This window comes from Nylanderia fulva, unplaced genomic scaffold, assembly GCF_048542155.1.
Source record: "Nylanderia fulva isolate GAGA-0341 unplaced genomic scaffold, ASM4854215v1 Scaffold42, whole genome shotgun sequence".
NCBI classification, from domain to species: Eukaryota; Metazoa; Arthropoda; class Insecta; order Hymenoptera; family Formicidae; genus Nylanderia; species Nylanderia fulva.
This window is the reverse complement of record NW_028190499.1, coordinates 1,001,856-1,026,878: the sequence shown is the minus strand read 5'-3', so window position 1 is coordinate 1,026,878 and position 25,023 is coordinate 1,001,856. Positions and strand designations below refer to the sequence as shown.

Sequence of the window (25,023 nt, the reverse complement as noted above, 5' to 3'; positions counted from 1 at the left end):
TAATATCGTAATGGAATATTTAAAATAAAAAAAGATTAAAAATTTTATTTAATCAGCTTTTTGGACTTTAAGGATTCGCTTTCATATATTGTGCATAATTGTTTCAAAATGTTTTTTATTTTTTCCACTTTAACAAATTTTTTTGCAATTAATCAAAGATCGAGCTAAACACGCAGTTGTAAGAGCAACGCGATATTATACGAAACTATATGGTACTTTGTCACTGTATAACGAGGAACCGGAACTTGTCTAAATCCATTCAATCGACCGTTCTCTCAAGCACTGCCTTCTCGTACAGTCAGAAGTCCTTGTAAATCCTCAGAGTTGGCCTTTAACTCTCGAGAACTCTCGCGATATCGAATTATAGTTAATTCTAATTATGCCAAACAAATTTGTTTTCAGAAATATTGCATTTTTATATAGCCTTAAATAGCATGTTTTTTTTAATGTTATCAGTATTATTTACGATTTTACTCATAAACGCGATTTTCTCATACAATTTATTTTCCAAATAAATATATCGATATAAATTCTATACAATCTTTTTTTTTAGAGTTGTCATAAATTCATTTTTGCGAGGTTTGTTAAAAAAACCTTAGTTAAATATTTTAAAAATGTCAACATTATTTTTTGCAGATTTTTTTATCGTTTAAAAAAAATTTTTTTAACTTTTTATTCTAATCCAACATTGGTTTGATTATAGTTTTACTTGAAAAGGATCACAATTGGTGATTGAAACGTTGTAATTGCACTTTAATAAAGGAATACCAGGGTTTGGATCTTTAATTTAGCTAGCAGGTCTAAATCGGCAGAATTAATCGGGACATATAAGAATATTTAGTACCCAATTTGTACTAATTTGTACCACAAAAAAAATTTTGTACTTGAAATAATTTTTTTTTATCTTTACATATATTGTTACATTAATATCTATTTTTTACTTTAAAAAAGATGAAAAAAAAATTACAGTGATAATTCAGTAATTTTATATTTTTGTAAAGAAAAATACAGTGATGATTAAGCAATTTTCCCAATTGTTGGAACAAGTAATTTCCAATGTAAAAGTACATGGATTTATTTCAGTATACATATATTTTCCATTACCCGTATTACTTGAAGCGAATGTACGAGATACATATAAAATCCCTATTACACAACGGACGAGAGAATGGATAGGAACTTGAAGCCAGCGAACCGACAGAATTATCATTCAAATGTGCGACTTGACTCGTGAAGATTTCGGTAGATTTGGCGTAGAGCAGTTTGTCGCAGGAATAGCTCTCCCGACATTTCTCGCATTGCGAAACAGACGCGAGACCCTGATTAGTACCTTCGTCGTGTACTCAGTTCCTTACTTTGAGAACTTGCTTTCTCATCTCGCGTCGCGTCTCGTCTTCCTTCCGTTCGCTAGCTTTGTCGGCGAACTTCATCTAGTCAGTCGCACATTTCCACTACCCTGCCTTGTTATTACTAAATCAAGACAAGCGCCCAGCCTTTCCTCTATCTCTCTCTCTCTCTCTCTTTCCATCTCGTTCCTTCCTTCCTTCAACGTGTAATCACATTCAAGGGATCCAGGACCCTTCTTCGTTATTTGTCGCTGAGGCCAGCTCAGAGGAATGGGGTTACCGGCCATTGAAGGTGTTTTTTTTTTTAGTCTGTGACCTGAGTTGTTTTTTCTTCCGGAAGGTAGAGATGTCACATTGACGAAATTACTGAGAGCTAATTTCTTTTTTTTTCTATTGCGAGATGAGATCCTATCGCGAAGAAAAATAAAATTCCCTTGACAGGTGTCGAGATCAATTGTAATTCCATAATAATCGGAATAATAATTCTTGCTTTTAATACTGCATCGATCAGACGCAAAAATGTGTGATGAGAAATAAGTATTCTTTTTTACGGAATAAATGATTAAATTAATGAATATTTATTTCAATACCGCCTAATCCATCATTTATTTAAAATATTTTTCACTTTAAATCAATATCATTAGTTTCAAATAAATGATTTGAAACAAATTTTTATTTGGTTTGAAAAGAATTTTCTTATATCAAGTAAATCTTTTTCATATCAAATAAATATTATTAGTTACAAATAAATGATTTATTAGGCAGTATTGAAATAAACACTTATCCAAATTAAATAAATTTTTTTTTTAGTGCAGAATTAGAATATTCGCTTTTTATGGCGACTAAATATTTTTCACTTCAAATTAGTGTTATTAGTTTCAAATAAATGATTTATTAAACAGTATTGAGAAATAAATATTTATTTGAATTCAATAATTTTTGTTCAGTGTACACACTGAAAAAAAAATTAATATTTAGTTTAATACTATCAAATGAATTATTTATTTGAAACAAATATTTATTTGGTTTGAAAAGAATTTTCTTATATCAAATAAATATTTTTTATATCACATAAATATTATTTGTTTCAAATAAATGATTCAATAAGCAGTATTGACATAAATACTTATCCAAATTATAAATAAATTTTTTTTTAGTGCAGAATTAGAACATTCGCTTTTTATGGCGACTAAATATTTTTCACTTCAAATTAGTGTTATTAGTTTCAAATAAATGATTTATTAAACAGTATTGAGAAATAAATATTTATTTGAATTCAATAATTTTTGTTCAGTGTACACACTGAAAAAAAAATTAATATTTAGTTTAATACTATCAAATGAATTATTTATTTGAAACAAATATTTATTTGGTTTGAAAAGAATTTTCTTATATCAAATAAATATTTTTTATATCACATAAATATTATTTGTTTCAAATAAATGATTCAATAAGCAGTATTGACATAAATACTTATCCAAATTATAAATAAATTTTTTTTTTTAGTGCAGAATTTGAATATTCGCTTTTTATGGCGACTAAATATTTTTCACTTCAAATTAGTGTTATTAGTTTCAAATAAATGATTTATTAAACAGTATTGAGAAATAAATATTTATTTGAATTCAATAATTTTTGTTCAGTGTACACATTGAAAAAAATTAATATTTAGTTTAATACTATCAAATGAATCATTTATTTGAAAGAAATAAATATTTATTTGGTTTAAAAAAGATTTTCTTATATCAAATAAATCTTTTTCATATCAAATTAACATTATTAGTTTCAAATAAATGATTCATTAGGCAGTATTGAAATAAACATTTATCCGAATTATAAATAAATTTTTTTTTCAGTGCAGAATTAGAATATTCGCTTTTTATGGCGACTTATAAAATAAAATATAAATAGAATAAAAATTTGCTTACAAAACCGGTCTTCTTCGCCTTGGCTTTTTGACATGCCGAAAATTTCGAAACACTTTTGGAGCCTCGTCGCGATTCTTGCGCTTTTGTTACGGTGTTTTATTACGATCCACGGTGCTCGTTTCGGAAACACGGCTACTCATAAAAAGCAAAGGATTTCGTCGTTCTGGACCGATTGGGTCCATTAGCACCGACTTTACGGTCATAAGTTGCGTTCCTCGTGTAATACGAAACAACGGAGATGTAAGTAACGCAGATTAGGGTAAACGAACGCGAACTGGAGTATTAACTACGGTAACGTGAGCGGGAAGGCTATGCATGCTTAATCTAGCGAGTGCTCCAGGTCGAAGCATGTATTGCGTAGACTAATTAATTTAATTTTTTAATGCAATTTAAACTTTAATTACGCTAATGTAACTCGACTGAATTTTAATGTAATTTGTTCCCTTTGTATCGAAATATATGTTTTATAGGAAGCACTCTTTCGAGCTCGTCTCTACAGAAGACTGACAGGGACCCTTCTTTTGACGATTATTTTAATTCCGTTACCTTTTACCGCGCGACGCTACTTGAATATTTTTCCGGTAATGGAAGGTGCATTTACATCCTTTTTTTTTTATACTGTAGATAGCATATTATTATTATCGTTCATATTCGTCCCGATTTATGCATCGCGGTTAAACTCGATACGCACGACCAAACCTGATTCATTCTGGCGATAAATTATGCACAGGGTGTCTCGAAAGATAGCGCGCACCCTCATGGTGCTTTCATCCCTCGATAATGGCTCCCTTGATGCATCCAAGGATATCTTCCTTGCCTCTCATCTATACGCAAACCAATCGCGCCTCTCTGTCTTTGAGCCCCTAAAGTGCTTGTTTCACATTACAGCTTTTATCTTGCAAATACATTTTTTTTGAAAAAAAAATTGATTAACTATTATACATACACTGAAAAAAATTTAGTTAATTCTTATAAGTATATGCATTTTAATACTGTCAAATAAATCATTTATTTGGAATTAATAATATTGATTTGATATGAAAAATATTTATTTGATATAAGAAAATCCTTTTTAAAATAAATAAATATTATTTTTGTTTAAAATAAGTGATTCATTTGACACTCAATTAATTTGAAAACTGAAAAAGCACTGAAAAAAGATTTAGATTATTCTTATAAGTATTTATTTCAATACTGTCAAAAAATTATTTATTTGAAACTAATAATATTGATTTGATATAAAAAATATTTATTAGATATAAGAAAATCCTTTTCAAAATAAATAAATATTTGTTTAAAATTAATGATTTATTTGACACTCAATCAATTTAAAAACTGAAAAAGCACTGAAAAAAGATTTAGATTATTCTTATAAGTATTTATTTCAATACTGTCAAAAAATTATTTATTTGAAACTAATAATATTGATTTGATATGAAAAAATATTTATTTGATATAAGAGAAAATCCTTTTCAAAATAAATAAATATTATTTTTGTTTAAAATAAGTGATTCATTTGACACTCAATTAATTTGAAAAAAACACTGAAACAAATTTAGGTTATTCTTATAAGTATTTATTTCAATATTGTCAAATAAATCATTCATTTGAAACTAATAATATTGATTTGATATGAAAAATATTTATTTGATATAAGAAAATCCTTTTCAAAATAAATAAATATTTATTTGAACCCTGATTGTTCAAAATTTAATTCTTTAATAAATAATTAACTAAACTCAATCTTCTCTAATTTGACATAATAGGTTTTTTTTTTATTAAATCGTTTCAAGTTATTTAATGAACATAATATATTATTTTTATATTTTATTTCGAACGTCTTCTAATCATTATATTCAAATGAATAGAGTCGCGATGATTCCTGGGCGAAAATTCATCTCTCTCGTCGCGATTTTCGCTCGAAAGGTTCTGCAAATTTTACGCGTTCTCGCGTTCGTCACGTTCGAGATACGCGAGAAAGAAAACGCAACCTATCTATATAGAATCGTTCCCCGGAGGTCAACGGGGCGCTTTTGTGTATTAAGTCGCTGCCTTTCTTCGCCTTTCGCTCTCTTTTACTTTCCGTTCCTCCGCACTTCTTGTTTTCCTTTCGTCTCGTTTATGAGGCCTCGTTTAAACGTGAGATGAATGAAATATTCGCGATTAAAGGCGTCTCTGTTCCTGCCTCTTTGAAGCTGGCAGGACCAAATGGATAGAATCAAATATCGGATCCATTGGGACATTTAGTACTCATTTTATACTAATTTGTATTAGTAAAGATATATAATTTTTTATTCGTACTATTTTGAAAAAAAAAACCATGATACTGTTACCTTTACAGGGTTAGACAGATACTTCGAAACAAAATATTTAAATACAAGATACTTAAATACTTAAATACAAGATGCTTAAATACAACAGATACTTCAAAACAAAATATTTAAATACAAGATACTTTAATACAAGATACTGTTTTACATATATTTTTAAATAATATTGAAATACTTTGGTTTTGAAATACTAATTGTATTTAAATACCTTTACAAATACTTTTTAAATACAATTATTTTTAAAATTTTCTGATTATATACTATATACTTAATCTTAAAATAATTACAGAAAGATTATCTACTATTATTTAAAAAATGCAATTTTTTAAATAATAATAATAGTAGATGATTTTATTGTAATTATATTTATATTAAGTATAATATATATATAGTCTGACGGTAGAATTATATGAAAATAATATCAAAAGTAAGTTAATTTCAACACTTTGAAAGATAAGTTTATTTATTTGAACTTTAAACTTTTTAAAATAATAATAATTAAAATAAACATATAATAGCATATATTATATCATATATGTATGATAGCATATAGGATATATATATATATATATATATATATATATATATAATTACATAAATACATTTAAATACAAGATACATTTAAGTTAAATAATTAATTATAAAATTTGAAATACTTAATTATTCGGTATTTAAATACTGTATTTAAATAAGATACATATTTTTAAATACGTATCTCAGATACTTTAAGATACATATCTGCCCAATCTTGTACTTTTATATTAAACTTATAGGACCATCAAAACGAACGAAATAAAAAAAAATTGAATTGCCATATTAATAGCATTGATAAAATTTATACATAAAAAGATTTCATAATATAGGAAAGATTCGTGAAAGTATTATCTCATATTAAGGGTTTCCTAAGGAGATTTTAGAATTAGAATCAAGAGAGGGAATTTTCTCGAGAGCAAATACAACGCACAAAGCCTTTACTAAATTAAGCATCAAAATCCCCACGTTTTGTAAGTATTACGTATATAATGACTAACAATGAAAAGGATTGAATTTGTACCGCTAAATATTATTTCATATTTCGTACTAAAGGGGAAACTGTGTAAATAGTTTCTTTATTAACTATAATAATATTTGCAAACTTTTTGACTCAACTAGGAATAACGTTATATAATTAATGGACGTTTTTAATTTTGTAATTATTTTATTATGCATTAAAACATTTATTTTTATGTCCTTTTTTGTTTTAGTTTGATGCTAGTATCACTAAACAGCCGCATTTTTTTCTTTTTCTCTCGTACGAAATTATACTATTTAGCTGTAATTAACACAAATTAAATCCTTCCCATTACTTTTTCTTTTCGTTTTATTTTAGTTTCATCTTAATAAAGTCTTTATCTTAGTAACGTTATGTTTTTTTTAATGACGCGGAGTACAAAATAGATTTTTATTAGTTACAATTTTCATATAATATTATAAAATAAATATTAAATATTCCAATGGATCCAATTTAATTCTGCCCATTTCGTTCTGCCAACTTCAAAGAGATTCTGTTCCTTTGACGTGTCGAATCTTCTTCAAGCTTACCTATCTATTTTCCTTTATTATTTGCGGTTCATGTCTTTTCTTATTGCGTTTGTTTTTTTTATTTTGAAGAATATATAAGATCTTTTGGAAGAGAAATTAATAGACGAAAATTGACTATTTTAAATTGATATTTGTAAATGATGTTTTAATAATATTTAATTTATCACATGTAAATAAAAATATATTAGTTATTAATAAAATTAATATGGAAGATTATGAAATTACATTGTATAAACATCGCATAATTATTTTTATGCATAATTAGTTTTATGCGAGTGCGATTCTTTCTCGATTTTTTAAAAAGTTGCATCTGTAATAAAAAAAACAGTCTTTTAATATTTTATAATATTTTATAATAACATCTCAAGCTTGTATGCATGATTGCACATATATTTTATATTTCATTATATTTCAGTATAAAGGATAATTATGAAAATTATTCTCTCTTTGAGTTATCAACAGTGTTGTGCTTAGATGATTTTTAAATTAGCTAGAGATGAGAAAAATATGTAAATTTATCTTACAATTAGATAAGATGAAGATTTTGTTTTAAATATATCTAAATAAAAGATAAAATTATATGGCGATTTATCTAGATAATTTTCTAGACAATAATTTTTAAGATTGCTTATGTAAACGCAGTTATTTCAAAAAATGTAAATTATAAAAGGGATATAAATATATATGTATTTATATTTTTATTTATAAATTTTTATCGTTTCCTGCTCAAGTTCTACTATATTTAAGTATTTTTCTGTGCTATGATTCTAAACCAAAATTATCTGAAAATTATTCTAGATAATTTAGTAAAGATAATACTTACTTTTTTTCATCTAAAATGCAGATATATAGATAATACATATTTTTGATCTACATAAAAATAAAAATAAGATGACGTCAAAGTTTCATCTAGACAATCATCTATATAATTTTATTTAGATAACATCAAATACTGTTTATCAATAAACTCTTGAATTTTAATTCTCTCCTTAATAAAAATTTCGAAAAAAAGGAAATTATTCACTCGCACGCAGATATATTCTTCCCTTTATCTCCAAATTGTTTGCCTCTTGCGTTCGTTTGTCGCGTTATTGAATTTTTCCTTCGGGACTCGTTCTTACATATCCCGGATGCATCGTCTGCGACAGTTTCTGATCTTCGTGTCCTCAGGCATCTTATTTTCTGTCAGGCACGAACTGATCAATGAGGTATCAGAATCGTTTCAGCCCGATTGTCTGTCTCTCTCTCTCTCTCTCTCTCTCTCTCTCTCGATGGAGTCGGAAGAAAACGTTTGTTCGTTCCGTCATCCCTTATCGACCGTTTGCTCTCCTTTTTTTCCGAAGCGAGAAGACTCACAGGACGCGTTTTCAGCGATGGGGATTTTTCTCGGGTTTCCTCGGCGTAGACTACGTGCCTTATACGTATCTTGTACCTCGTGAAAGGGATCCTAGGAGGATTCGGGACTAAGGACTTCCTCGACTCCCCGCTAGATAAATCGACTTCGCCCTTTCTCGTATCGCCTCCGAGCTTCTCTTACCGCCGGAATTACCCCTGAGAGAGGGCGGAGCCCAGAAATTCGTCGGACCTCGATAGGGAAAGAGAAGGTGGAGAACCGTCAGAGGAAAGGCTTGTAAATCTGGAAAGCTTGTTTAACTTCGGCCTCCAAGTAATTCTCGGATGAGGATGTCGTCTGTAATTAAGGGGGACGAAAACTCATTATAAATTGTAATTGAGGCATTGCGCGATAGTGTGAAATATTGACCACCCACTTTCCTCGTCTACTGCCATATTCTGTCTTCTAGTTTTCACGAGACGAGAATAATGGTTTTCACATTGCTCTGCTTACCTTGGCGTAATATTGCCGAAAGGTGGTGTCTGTCATGGCGGATTATCGTTGAGAAGTGGAGAGAGTTTTGCTGCACTTATTTACATGCAAAGTTGTACTATGTGTGTGTGTGTGTGTGTGTGTGTGTGTGCAATTAAAATAATATATATTAAATAATATATAAAACATTTATGTTATTTAATAAATTTATATAAAGTAACATATTATTTTGATATTTGATAATATTAATTTTTCTTGGTTAATTTTAATTATTTTTTAATGTGAAACAAATAATTAATTATATAATTTACTATATTTATGAAAGAAATGTATGCATCTTTTTTTCATCGTAAAGAAGGATAATATTTCTATAGATATTTTTAATATATTGTAATATATATAATCTTTTTATATAAAATCGCTTTTGCCATAATTTCTACAAAGCTATTTTATATCGTGAGAATGAAGGAAGCGTAAGTGGAATTTATGCATAAAGGGAGATTCACAGATTTCGTAGCACGCGCCGAGAAAAGGGAAAAGATTCGTTAAAGTATTATCTCGTATTAAGGGTTTTCCTAAAGAGATTTGGATTAGAATCAAAAGAGAGAGATAGAGATAGATAATTTTCTTGCGAGAACGAATACGAGGCGCACAAAAGCCTTTACTAAATTAAGCTACAAAATTCCTCGCGTTCCGCAAGTAGCTTTACATACTTAAAAAATCAACCGAGTCCGCGTAGGAGGACAGCGGACCTGTATAATCTGCGAAAATCACAGATGTGCAATTTGCATGTCGTACGGGATAATTTTAGAACACACGGAAACGTAACACACACGTTGCATACATTATTCATGGGCCAGCGAAACTTGGTTTGGCTTTTCACCAGGCAAAAATTTTCTTCTTTTTTTTTTTTAATAAAATCTATCTCGTAACGCAAAATTATTAAACATTGTCGCATAATTCATTTTTGCGATTAAGGGAATGCTCACCACGACTGTTTTACCGACTTTGAGATCAAGGGTTTTTCTTTTTATTGGTTATACAGATTGAAAAATCCTTCTCCACAATTAAAGTATTGATAATAATGAACGGGGAGCGAGTTTGTATAAAAAAACAATAAAAGTTAGAAAATTACAGTTTTTTATCGGCTTCTTGCATCAGCTCATAACAATACTTATTTAATACAAAAGTTCTGCAGTTTATTTGTGCACAAAATATGGCGCTCCCAATAGAGATGACATGAAAGAATAATACAGAAGTAATAAAAATAAGATTAAAAGCCTATATCAAAAGATTGAAAAAGAAAAAGTGAACCTAACCTAACTTAAAGTCGGTAAAACAGAACAACGGCCGCATCCTCTTAATTTAGACTTGTTTTATGAAATATTCAATATCCATATTAATTCTAGAATTGTTGAAAATTTTGAAAAATTTGTAAGTTGAATTTTTTCGCCATATGGCAATTTAATGGATTATATTTTTCACTTTATGTAATTTCGATTAAAATAAAAAACGTATCTTGCATTTGTTCTGTGCATATAACAAGAAAATAATTAAATGAATTATTATGCATCGATCAATTGATTAATTTATATCTAATAGCTATAACGAAATTTTTTTTCCGAGTTTCTCACGCTTCCTTATTCTTCGATAATTTTCTATGAAAAATATTAAGCAAATTCTCTACTTATACAACAAATTATATTATTCGAAAATAAATTATTGATTGAAGATTAATAGCAGATTCTTTTTATTAAACTGGGTATGCAGAATATTAAAGCATCAAAATAAAAAAACATACGTCTTTAAAAAATATCCAGATTAAAAAGATAAATATATAATCTTAAAGGCATTAAAATACTATTTAAAAACACCACATTATTTTTTCGAAAATAAAATATATACATTTTCTATAAGAATATTAAATAAAGAAAAACACATTTAACTTCTTTAAACAGAACAACGACAGTGTCCCCTTAAACCTTGTGTTACAAAGAATCATTTAATCATCGCGCGATCATTCGTCGAATTACGAGCGGAGCGACGCAATGAAAATTTATCCGCAATATTATTTTTCACTATTTTGTCGTTCGCGATCTTATATTATAATGCTTCAGATTTGTACGCGTGCGTCCGCCATCCGTTGCTGATTAAACGATTCAGCCTCGTAATCTCATTGCTATATTATTCACCGGCGGAATGTATTATTAAGAACATTAAATCCACCGATCTCTCTCTGAAAGAGCGAACCTCGAATGGGATAGAAACGCGCGCTGTGCCTCTGCACACGCAATAATCTATTCGGCTTAATGCCGGCAATGTGTACCAAAGAGAATATACAGTCGGAACGAAGCTTAAACCGCCAGACGCGGGCGCGAGAGACCGCCGGAGATCAGAAGGTCACGATATTTCGTGGCTCGAGGTTCGAGGGAGCGCTTATATAGAGAGGAGGAACGCGCGATGGGGTGCATTTATATAAGGCCTGCCTCGGGAGGGGTAAAAATAAGCCGGATGGGATATTATCGGGCTGATAGAAAGGTCGGTATTCTATTCGCGGTGAAAGAGTTTTTTTCGTTGAATATCATCGCAAAAGTCGCCCTTAGCATTTAATTTTTATTTTATTTTATTTTATTTATTTATTTTATTTTTATTTTATTTTATTTTATTTTTTATTTTATTTTTTTTATTTTTTATTTTTATTTTATTTTTTTAATTTTTTTTATTTTTTATTTTTGTTTTATTTTATTTTATTTTTTATTTTTATTTTATTTTATTTTATTTTTTATTTTCGTTATGATTGTTATTATTATTTTTTTTAGTCCGAAACTTTTGACAAGAGAAATGTCAAATTAATTGCGAGATCTTACAGCGTTTTATCGCAAACAAATATTATTTATTTATTTTTCTTAAAGTTATGAATATTTTTTTCGTTTTTCTTTCCTAAGTTTTCACTAAAAATAAGAATGAATCTGTTTTAAACATGCAGACGCACTAGGAAAAACGATGAGGCCGACAACCTCTCGACTTTTGTTCCATTTTTTTTGATACTTGAAGCAGCTCTTTAGAAATTCGTAGTAGCTCGCAGCACTTTTTAATGAGACTTGCCCTCAGCAGGCGCGGATTTTGGTAAACGACCATCGCATCGGAGAAAAAACCTCGTCAGCTATCCCGAGCTAGAGAAGATGATACGAATATATTATCAATTCACAGAAAGCACTAATTTTATTTTTTATGCGAAGTATTTTTTTAGGTATTTACTATGTAAAATTCAAGGAAATATTTTCTGCACTGAATAAAATTATTGAATTTGAATAAATATTTATTTCAACACTGCAAACAAATAAATATTTTTCACATCAAATCAATACTATTAGTTTCAAATAAATAGTTTATTTGCTAGTATTGAAATAAATATTTATTAATTTAATCATTTTTTTCAGTGTATGCGAAAAAATATATTATAGTGGAATTTTTTTAAATTGACAAAAAAGCTAAGATATTAATTTAGATACTATCAAATAAGATACACTGAAAAAAAAAAATTAAATTAATAAATATTTATTTTAAATACTGCCTAATGAATTATTTATTTGAAACAAATAAATATTTATGTTTTGAAAAGGATTTTCTTATACCAAATAAATATTTTTCATCTCAAATCAATATTATTAGTTTCAAATAAATGATTTATTAGGCAGTATTGAAATAAATATTTATTCGAATTCAATACATTTTTGTTTCAGTGTACGAAATAAAATATAAATAACAAAAAATTAATCATGTATCTGTAATATATTCTAATATTTGTTGCTGAGAAATTCCTCAGTTATAATCCGCTCATAAAGAGAATATGTATATTGTATATAAAGAGATGCGTCCTTGTGTTATCGTTCGATACTGTACTCGTTTATTGGCTTTATTTAGAAAGTCGCACGAGCTCGAGATATTCACCAGTTGCTCCACATCTCCGAGCAGTTGGAAGTGGCTCGTCGTTAGAAATTCCTACATCTCCCTTTTTTCTCTCTTTGTCGCGCTTTGGGTCTTCCTCTCAAAAGCTCTCTTTTTAGTGGATTGGCGAAAGCTCTAGGTAAATACATAAATAAGAAACTTTTTTCACTTTGTTTTGAATTGGAGAGTCGTCGGGTTTTCTATTTCTCAATTTTTAATTTTAATGGTACAAATTACGCAAGAAAGAATTCATTACTATCGATCGAATCCCTTCACTTTAATCTTATTTAGTGAACATTATTCTGTCAAGTGGCTCACATCAAAATTATTATATATATATCAATTATATATATAAATTATAATTAATAATAATATATAATTTATAATATATATAATGTTTATAAATTTATATAATCCTGGATATTTATATTATCCCGGAAGTGTCTCTGTCAAATCAGTCCAGATAATAATGCACGCATGCGTCCACTTATATCATTTTATACTTCTTTGCCTTAATTTCCGACGTCGACTAATTGAAAAAGTTTTCTCGAATATCTCATAATGACATGAAGACAGACAATTGGAAGAAAAGTATTTCGCAAAATATTTATATATATAACTTATATATATATACATATATATATAATATATAAATTATATATTATTATTAATTATATATATTATAAATATTATAAATTTATAAATATTATAATATATATATATATATATATATAATTTATATATTATATACATAAATTATATATTATATATATATCTATATATATCTATATATATATATATATAAATTATATATATAAATATTTTGCGAAACACTTTTCTTCCAATTGTCTGTCTTCATGTCATTATTAGATATTCGAGAAAACTTTTTCAATTAGTCGACGTCGGAAATGAAGGCAAAGAAGTAGGCAACAGATCCGACAAGAAAGCCTAAAATGATATAAGTGGACGCGTGCGTACATTATTATCTGGACTGATTTGTCGGAGACACTTCCGGGACGTGAATCGATTTTAATATTACCGCTACATTGCTGGATTGATAACCGGAGAACGAAAGAGGTCATACGTGACGTTCGCATAATCGAATCTGACTGATCAATCTTATGGATCAAAGGCGATCGAAAAACACGCCTCTACGAAGATTACTTTGTATCAAAGAATCAGGTTTTATGAGACTCGTTTTGATTGGAAGTCGATGATTTTTCGAAAATCGATCGTGTTTTGCAGTTCAAGATATGGTTGTCGTTTTCTATAAATGTGAACAGTTGCACAAAATTATTTTACAAAAGCAATCCCGGGATTATTGGATTTACGATAATATATATGTATAATAAAATTGATAATTATACATACATAATATTTAATTAATTGTATATCCATATTTCATTATATTAACAAATAATTAGATTTATGTATATATATATATATATATATATATATAATAATTAAAATATTTTAAAGAATATTAAAATATTAAAATAATTTTTTATTTATCAAAAAAATGTATAGTATTCTTTAAAATATTTTAATATAAAAATATATTTAAAAAAATATTTTAAAATATAATATTAAAATATTTTAATATTAAATATTTATTTTATTATAATTAATATTTTTCTATTAAAATATTTTAAAGAATACTATACATTTTTTTGATACACTGAAAAAAATTTATTGAATTCAAATAAATATTTATTTTAATATTGCCTAACATATCATTTATTTGAAACTAATAATATTGATTTGATATAAAAAAATTCTTTTTAAAACAGACAAATATTTATTAATTTACTAATTTTTGTCAGTGTAGTAAGATAAAAAAAAAATCGTAAAATTGTGTGGGCGCGCTCTTTACAGAAATGAATCAGACTCGCGAAAGGAGATTTTTCTTCTAAGGTCCGTAGAAGAATGTAGGCAGAGGGACAATGACTTTGCGAACTATAAATTACGAGATATGGGTGGGCGGTTAATTATAATGATTCTTAAAGTCTTTCATTGCTAAGAGCGCACTGTGCTAACGCCGCCGGTAGATGCGCTTAAGATGTAGTAATACTTTTTCGCCTTTGGCGCGTCGCCGGCGGCGCATTAAATCGCGCTTTCAATGTGTTTTATTGCGTCGAATTAAAGGTTAGCGATTAATGTCGGCCCGCGCGTTTTCATAGCGTAGCAAAGAATACGCGCATTCATAGCACACACGTCAAATGAATTTCGCCGGACGTGCATACGTCCGCGCGCAGGAACGAAAGAGTTAATGAAGGCGTGAAAGAGAATTTCGCAAGGCGGTTATAATTCATTTTCGAGGCAACGGGGCGCACATTTTTTTATTACTCATCTCTCTTCTCATTTATAACAGTCTTGGACGCCATGGGTTATCGTGGTACCAAGGTTTCTTGTCACCACCTGCGCTTTTTCGCACGAAACGTTCGCGATGCATCCGATGCACTTCAAACGTTTCTCTGAGAGAATTTTTTTTTCCGGAAAAAAATTATTCGTAATTTTATTTATCGAAGCTTAAATATTAGTTGAAAGTTTATGGTATTTAAATAATATTTTAAAGGCGGGACTAATACATGTGTATATGAATAAAATTTAGTAGATAATATTGTTTATTTTATTTTATAATTATTGATGTATAAGTATAGAATGTGGTGAAATTTTTTTTCTTCATTTGTGTATACATATTTATACACGTAATTATAAAATAATATATTTTTATGTCATATGAAAACAGAAATCGCAATTAATTTTATTCATATATAAATAGCTTAAATACCTTGATTATTTTGACTTAGCTATAGAATTATGCAGAATTTAATTTTTAATGCACAAGACTATAATAATTCTGCACTTTTAGTTATCTCGGCTGTAAAATATTTTTTTTATTAATATATTTAACAACTTTTTCCAATAATTATATTCTAATAAAATATAGTTATTCTTAAAATATATGCAAAAAAACAATCCAGACAGATCCGGCACTATAAATTGATCTCTCTGGATTTTTTGACGGGACGAAAAGTGATGCGATTAGTAATCGATTTGTGTCTTTCCTTTGGATGCAGCTATTCGCTGGGACCGCCTGTATGTTCAAGTCGCACAACAAGGTTTGTTTCTTTTTTCTTTTCTACCTTCTGCTAATGCCTTGGTGTCACTCTCTAATATCGATGTTCCGTCCCGTTCGTGTGTCATGGCTGTGTTCTCGCTCTGCCTTTTTTTCATCTTTGTACTCTTAAATCTTTCCATATCTCGCAAAGGTCTTGATTAACGTCCGCGTCTGATGTTTGCGCACAAAGAAACGTACCCGCGCTGGATTTGCGTCGCAAAGTGTAATGTGATGATTAATTCGAGCCTCCTCGCTTTCATGTTTCTGCTTTGATTCTTTCATGAATTAAAGGACAAAATTAATTGTTCGTTATACTTGGAAATTCATGATAAGACGACGCGAAGAGAACAGGACGGTGAAAAGAGACGGAGGCAAACGAAAGAGGTTTGATTCGGATTGAATTAAATCAGCGAAGATTTGTCTTCCGACATGAATAGCAACAATGATTTTATTTCTTCAGTATCTTACAGGGCGCAGCAGCTATATAGTTTGATGTTTTGTTGTCAGTATTTCTTTATTTAAAAAATAAATGTAAGATTACATATATTGTAATATTTATTTATTATTTGTATACATATATTATTATACCTACAATTTTATTTATAATTATTTTTAATTATATACAAGTATATATCATATATAATTATATTATATATATATTATATATTATATTATATATTATATTATATATTATATTATATATTTTATTATATATTATATTATATATTTTATTATATATTATATTATATATTATATTATATATTATATTATATATTTTACTATATATTATATTATATATTATATTATATATTATATTATATATTGTAATATATATATGTACATATATATTACATACTATATATTATACATTATATATCGAATATACAATAATATATAATATATGATAAACTTAATAATATATAATTTTATATATATACATATACAATATTTGTACATATATACAATTATAATAAATATATTAAATACATATATTATATTAATTGTAAATATTGGCATGATTAAATGTTGAACGTATCTGTGTGTTTGATATTTAAAATTGATTCATCTGCTGCACCCACATTTATTGAAATTTCTTTGTTAATCGAAGAATCGAATTTCCTGTTCGATTAATGCAGTTCCGTTCAATTCCACGATACACTGTTGCGTGTTTCGTCGCGCATCGTCATTTTCTAAGACTCGCGTGTCTCGATAATACAATTGCATTTTATCCCAGATGACCGGTTTGTCTTCCGTCTCGTCTTCGTCCTTCGTGTATGTGTTCAGTTTCGTCGTAGAATCAATCGCAATTTCCTTTCCATGCACGTAGCCCTTTTCTTTGTCTGCGCACTTCGCCGAGTCGAGCGACGACTCGATCGTGAAAGGTTTAATGGCCAACTCTGTTTATCTATCTAGGAATTGCATTACTATTGTTGTCGTCAATAAATACGACGTGAACGAATGATAAATAAGCGCGAGCACGGTATCCGCACACAAAACATTTTGATATCTGTATCACGTCTAGGCCAATATTAAATGTAATATCGAAGCTACTCTGGATATTGACATAATGCAATAATAGTATTAATATAAGTCAATAATAATATTGATACAATGCAATAATGATATTGATATAAGTCAATAAGATCTCTGACGTATTATAAATAATTCTTATTTGTAATTGACAGATTTGATTTAATATTTTTTTAACATGAAGATTTGGGAATTTTTTAAGAACAAAAAAAATTATTATTGGTTTCTACACTAAAAAAAATACTATTGAATTCAAATCAATATTTATTCAAATAGTTTTAGTCACACATTTATTTGACACGAATAAATATTTATCTGTTTTGAAAAAGGATTTCTTATATCAAATAAATATTTTTTCACGGCGAATCAATATTATTTGTTTCAAATAAATGATGTATAAAAGAATATTGAAATAAATATTTATTTAAATAATTAAAAAATTTTTTTTAGTGTGTTTATTTAGAAATTTTATTTTCAACTGTATAAAATAAATCTTTTCTGCAATTTTATTATTTATATAAAAATTTCATCCGGATATCGTGAGATATCTTATTTCTAGCTAATAAAGATCTCGAAAACGCAAGAATTCATGACTCAATTACGCGTTTGACAAGTAGGCCTAATTATGTTACCTGAAGTGCAATTCAAATGATGAAAAGGGGATCTCGTGCGGATGGTTTAAAAAAAAATGCGATTATTAATTGGCGCTGTCGTGGATTGTTGATTGGTCGACGACGCTCTTCGAGATTGACAGATTGCTCCTCGCGCTTAATTGGACACATTCATTCGCGCCGACCTGGTAATTGCACCTAACTGCAATTGCAGTTGCGCGCGCTTCCCCTTTTCTTTAATTAGTGTGCCCGAAAATGAAGTTTTGTCATTGAATTTGTTCACATTAACCGACACGTGTTCGAATCAGCGAAGTGAACAGCAGCCGGTGAACGACATCGAATGCGATAGTTTTAATGAATTCTGATGTGATTGAAATATACGGCCGCTCGTTGACCTTTATTTCGGATTTATATTAATGATGTAATATGAGATGTAACGTTTGCCGACGTTGGAATTTATAGGTATTTAAGAATGTTATGCTGATTCGAAGATTAAAGAAGTTAAATATGTTTTCTTTATTTTATATTTTTATAGAAAATGTATATATTTTATTTTCGAAAAAATAATGCGTTTTTAAATGATATTTTAATGCTTTTAAGATTCTATATATTTATCTTTTCTAATCTGGATGTTTTTAAAGATGTACGCTTTTTTATTTTGATGTTTTAATATTCTGCATCTTCAATCAATAATTTATTTTCGAATAATATAATTTGTTGTAGAAATAGAGAATTTGCTTAATATTTTTGATAGAAAATCATCAAAGAATAAGGAAGCGTGAGAAACTCGGAAAAATTTTGTTATAGCTATTAGATATAAATTAATCAATCGATCGATGCATAATAATTCATTTAATCACTTTCTTGTTATATGCACTGAACGAATGCAAGATAAGTTTTTTTATCTTAATCGAAATTACATAAAGTGAAAAATATAATCCATTAAATTGCCACATGGCGAAAAAATTCAACTTACAAACTTTTCAAAAAATTTCAACAATTCTAGAATTAATATGGATATCGAATATTTCGTAAAACGAGTCTAAATTAAGGGGATGCTGCCGTTGTTCTGTTTTACCGACTTTAAGTTAGGTTAGGTTCGCTTTTTATTTTAATCCAAGTACGAATCTTTTGATACTTTTAATCTCATTTTTATTACTTCTATATTATTCTTTCATGTCATCTCTATTGGGAGCGCCATATTTTGTGCACAAATAAACTGCAGAACTTTTGTATTAAATAAGTATTATTATGAGCTGATGCAAGAGGCCGATAAAAAACCTGTAATTTTTCAACATTTAGGTTTTTTTATACGAAAATTACAGCGCTGCCCGTTCATTATTATCAGTACTTTAATTGTGGAAAAGGGTTTTTCAATCTGTATAGCGAATAAAAAGAAAAGCCCTTGAATTCAAAGTCGGTAAAACAGTCATGGTCAGCATTTCTTTAACAATAGGAACACACGCATGGGAAAACGAAGAAGAGATAGGAATTATTGGCGGAGAAAAACCAAAAAGAATGATCTACCGACTCTCGGATTTCGTTCTCCCCGTTTAACGAGCTTTAATTAGTGACGTCAGCCTGTCGTCAGGTCAATCTACGATATTCCAAGATAAACTGCCAGACATGCTCCAGTCATCATCCGGCTCCGTTCCAAATAACTCCGACCTCTGTCTCCCGAGTCTCGCCTCTTTTCGCGAAACTTTAGCCGGAGGATCCAATAAACATCGTTCGGGAACGATTCGCGTCTTGGTTACAATAGTCGGGATATAATCTCATAGGCGGTTTATCAATGCGGCTGATGATAGATGACGTTTGTAATTGTGCGCTGGGTTATCGTTCGACGACATCGTGGGTGACGCGTTTAATTGGATGACGCGAACTCATTAAGATGGATGTCATCCGCGGTTACGTGAGTGTCTAGTTTTAGATTCGGATATATGCATACGCATATTGTACGAAGAAACTTTTGCTACACGTTTTCGTTTTCTGTTCCCTGAGGTATCGAGCAATTCGGAGTGGATGGAGGGAGGCAAACAGATCTGAAATAATAAAATTGGAAAATTTTAACTGAAAAATTTGTCATCGAAAAGTTCAACAATTTTTATATTTCAAGATGCAGCATTTGACAGTTTTTACGGATTCGAAGATTTAAGAATTACGAGGAGTACGAACTGGAAAAATATAATTTATAATAGGAAGAATTATCCGTGAAGCGAGAAGGGAATAAAAATTTAAATTAAAAAAAAAAAAAAATCTCGAATGATATGAATTTGATTAGGAATTGAGACGATGAGTAAATTAATGTGTCTTTAAATCTTCGCTTTTTTCTGATATTTTAAAAGCTTTCCGCTATGCTTTAATTTTTCACGATATTTAGTTTGAGTTCAGTGTGCTATATAAAAAGCTTATATTAAAATAAAATGGGAAAATTATTCTTTATGTAACGAGCATTAAAATGAGGGAGATCGTTTGCGAAATGTCTGAAAGAGCACGCTTGTTCAATGTATCGTTGCTCGTTTTGACGAGATGATCGTTCGTGAATACAAGTGCCTTCAATTAAGAAGACGATTTAATGAAATTTCGACCGTACCGTTTTCATTGCTCCTTAAAGCACTGGTTCGCATTCCAGATGTTTATGCAGTAAAGCTCGTTTCATTGGCATCACAATCACTTTTGTGAAGTTGGCAGTTTGCTTTCAGAATTTCTGACGCTCCTCCATAAAGTTTTTAAAGTTTTAGGAAAAGTTTCGGCGATTCAATATAAAATACAAAGATGTGAAGTAACAAATTTACATTTCCTTCTCATGAAAATTGATAACGTTTTTTTACTTTAATCAGGATCGTCTTCAGTCGTCAAATTTTTCGATAAAAATCGAAATTCTATTCATAGAATTTCTAACAAAATATCAAATTTTTGAAAAAAAGTTTCAACTTGCGTAACTTCTATCTGAAGACTGAAAAGTTATCAAAATACTTTTTCTTGATTCTGTTTTATCTTTTCGCGTGAGTGTTAATTTTATAAATCATATTTTGAAAATGAGATTCAAACTTCATAAAGGTGTTACAAAATGATTTTTGTTCATCCCCTGTATGTACATAAAAATATACACACATTGCATTTGTTTTGTCACGTATACTAATCAGTAGTTTTATATACATACGAATCAGAAAAAATTAAAATCATTAAGTAGTCGTATTATAATAACATCATTTTACGATCAACTGAAATAATGATACCCTGCTACGTTTAAGTAATACAAAACAATCCTAATTAATGCATACCGTGTTTGAATTCTTGACGCAGTGTTTGTATTTACAAGGGAAGTTAGACAACTTGGAAATTGCTTTTTGCTTTTCTTGAAAATTATTCAAGATATTAAATAATGTTTTAGCCACTAGTTTTATGGTAAAAAGTCCAAAATTATTAATTTCCAAAAATTATTTTTTCAAAATTAACATGGTTTTTACTATAAAACATGTTTTGATATCTCAAATAATTTTCAAGATATATCGAGAAAAGCAAAAAGCTATTCTCCTTACGAGGGATGATTTTATTTCCTTAGACCGCAATTCAATACAAACAAAAAATAGTTTTGCGTTACGGATGGATGAATCACTCTACTTGTACAGAAAGTTTCAGAATTTTTTGAATTTCCGGATCGCCCAACTTTCCTTGTTAGCTAAGCGTACAAAACCTCCGCGCACTTCTTTTATAGGAATGACTCCGTTTGTTCCCATTAATGGGGACGAAACGACGTATCCTCGAATCAAATCCTTCGGCGCGTAATTGCTTCGGCACGGTTATTATTGTTCATTTAAAACTTGTTTCTCTCGCGACGACTTCCAATTTAACAGCGGCCCGCGGCCTTTTACTTTCAGTTGGGCGACGCGATGTTCGTGGAGCTGCCACGCGTCCGTCTCGACGGCGGAGCACGTGCTTTTCGGCAATATTGGGGATACGAGACGCGTCCACTGGCGCCGCCGCCGCCGCTGATCGAGGAGGATGAGGCCGCCATCGAGCCGGAAACTGTCAGCCTCCGGGAGGCCAACACCGCTTCTCCAATAGGTAAGTACAAATTAATTGTATAAGGTGATGAAGTCAGGGTGTCTAGCGGTCAGGGACATCTGGAAAACAGGACATTGTTAGGGAATTTTATAAATCTATTGAATATATTGACTATAATATGACTATTACATATTGACTATAATATGACTATTTCATATTGACTATAATATGACTGTTACATATTGACTATAATATGACTATTACATATTGACTATAATGTGACTTACATATTGACTATAGTATGACTATTTCATATTGACTATAATATGACTATTACATATTGATTATAAACTTGTTAGGGAATTTTATAAATCTATTGAATATATTGACTATAATATGCCTATTTTATATTGACTATAATATGACTGTTACATATTGACTATAATATGATTGTTACATATTGACTATAATATGACTATTACATATTGACTATAATATGACTATTATATATTGACTATAATATTACTATAAAAAATCAGGGAAAAAATTAATTTCTGGTCTTGGAAAATCTGAAAAAATCAGGGAATTTTTTTCACTGAGTCTGCTAGACATCATGAATGTGTCACATTTCCATGTGAACAGCTCTGTGTTTTTCATCCTCGTCTATTATCCGATCGAAATCGCATTTTACGTTGTCAGATACCACGATATGAAATTTCACATCGACTTTTATCTGATGAATTTCTAATATTTATGTGGTAATTGTGTATAAATTTTCTAATCGTTTTGCTAACATAAAATCTTTGAAAAGAGCGTGATTTTATATAATTATTATTATGTGCCACTCTTATTTTTTAGAATATTTTCTTAATGAATAAATTAAATAAAGTTTGTAATTTACATTTTTATTATACGAAAATATTTCAAAAGAATCTAAAAAGGATATTGTGAACCTGGCACCCGATTGTTAGAAAACTAATTTTTTAATACGGAAAATGATAGCATTTGTTTCCAGTTGCTTGTAATAACAATAATTTTGTTCGTAGTTTTGTCAATTAAAAAATAAAAAGAATTAAAAATGACCAGCATCTGTTTTTAAGAAATTTTAAATCCGCTTGCGCTGTTGTTTTTAGAATCGTTTGTAGTGATTTTCGTTCCGTTTCTAGTTGCACGGTTTAGAGATTACAACTATTTAAACAAATGGTCAAAGAGTGAAATTTGTCAGTTTAAAAAATTTTTTTAAGTCTGCTTTTTCCCGGATGATTCAGACTCATTTGTAGTTGTTTGTATCAATAAAAATTTCTACAAAAACTATAAACCAGTTTGAACCACCTGGAAAAATCAGATTTGAAAAATTTTTCAACAAAGTTCACTCTTTGACTAATATTTAAATATTTGTAATTTACAAACCGTGTAACTACAAACAAAACGAAAAACATTACAGACAACTACAAGCGATTCTAAAAGAGACTGAAGAAATTATTGTTACTACAAGCAACTATAAACGAAATGTTATCATTTTCTGTATTAAAAAATTAATTTTGTAAAAGTCGAGTGCCAGATTAACATAGCTGAAAATATGACATATATAAAAAAAAATGAATTTTTTATGACACAAATGAGAAATATATTTATAATAATATTAATTGTACAATATACATTTATATGTGGATGTGTGTTTCGAGATTAGAAACACTTAATTAGTAATAACGATTTAATTATTCTGTTTACTTTGATATTTTTTATTTTTAACAAACTTTCCATTTCTAAATACATATTTAATTATTGTAGAGAATACAGATTGCGTATAATATTTATATGCACATTTATTGAAAATCTATCTTTAATTTAATTACATTAAAAGTCGTAAGTGCGACTTTCTACAATAATTATTCCGACAAAAATGCTATAAAGGCATATCAAACATAGAACATGAGGAATGTTGCTACTACACATAAATAACAAACAGGAATAAATTATATACATAGATACCTGCATATTTGGCAAACAATAGGCAGTTTCATCAATTTTAATTACAATGAATCATTAGCCTTTGAATTCGTCTCGTATTACGAGTTGTCACGATTTTATCGTAATATCGCGATCATAACTATTTCGCTTTGTGTCAGCGGAATCGCGTTAGATGCGGTATTTAACACCGGTTAACATTTTGTCTTCGTATAATAGCGAGAGAGGGACCGATCGACATTAATTGCGCTTTGTTGAAATTGTTTGGTGGCATCGCTGCGACTGACAGACACGGTGTGTCCTTAACGAGTCGACATTGTTCAAAAGGAATCAAGTGCACTTTTCCCCATTTCCCTCCGGGGAGCCGATTCACTTCGTTTTTGCAGCAACGCGAAAGGACGACAGGGAGAAAAACGCTATTACGCGGAAAATGAAACACAGAACGTTTCTCGCAGCGTAATAAAGCGGTATGAAAAACGGGGCTTCGTTTTTTATACTTAAGTGTAAAGTGCTTTGACGTTGCAGCTATCTGTATTAATTCAGTAGCTCGTAAAATCAGAAGAAAGGGAATATTTATGTCTGAATAAAATCTTGAGATTGAGGCGTCACATGTATAATTCTAGATCACTTTGTACTTTTATTTATTCTGATAACAAATTATAATTGCACTTTTATAGTACCTAAATATATATAAAAATAATTTCGTTTTATAATTTAAAAAATAATTTTTTAATAATAAGTAGTATTTTTCCATCTGTCTTTTCTTGATGCAAGATAAAACAGTTTCCTACAATAATCTGCCATTTTATTGATTTCTGACACGCTAT

General features: G+C 29.2%; 1 protein-coding gene across 3 annotated transcripts in view; it reads left to right on the top strand.

Annotated features, from left to right (window-relative positions):
* raskol (Ras GTPase-activating protein raskol) overlaps positions 1–25,023 on the top strand; it is a 449,557-nt gene that overhangs the window by 230,115 nt on the left and 194,419 nt on the right. For 2 of the 3 annotated variants that reach the window (XM_029309096.2, XM_029309094.2), the window contains 2 exons: positions 16,039–16,080; positions 22,102–22,288. In XM_029309096.2, coding sequence (XP_029164929.1) covers positions 16,039–16,080; positions 22,102–22,288 — 229 coding nt within the window. The remainder of the gene's footprint in view (positions 1–16,038; positions 16,081–22,101; positions 22,289–25,023) is intronic. The other variant, XM_085486328.1, reaches the window with a different exon arrangement.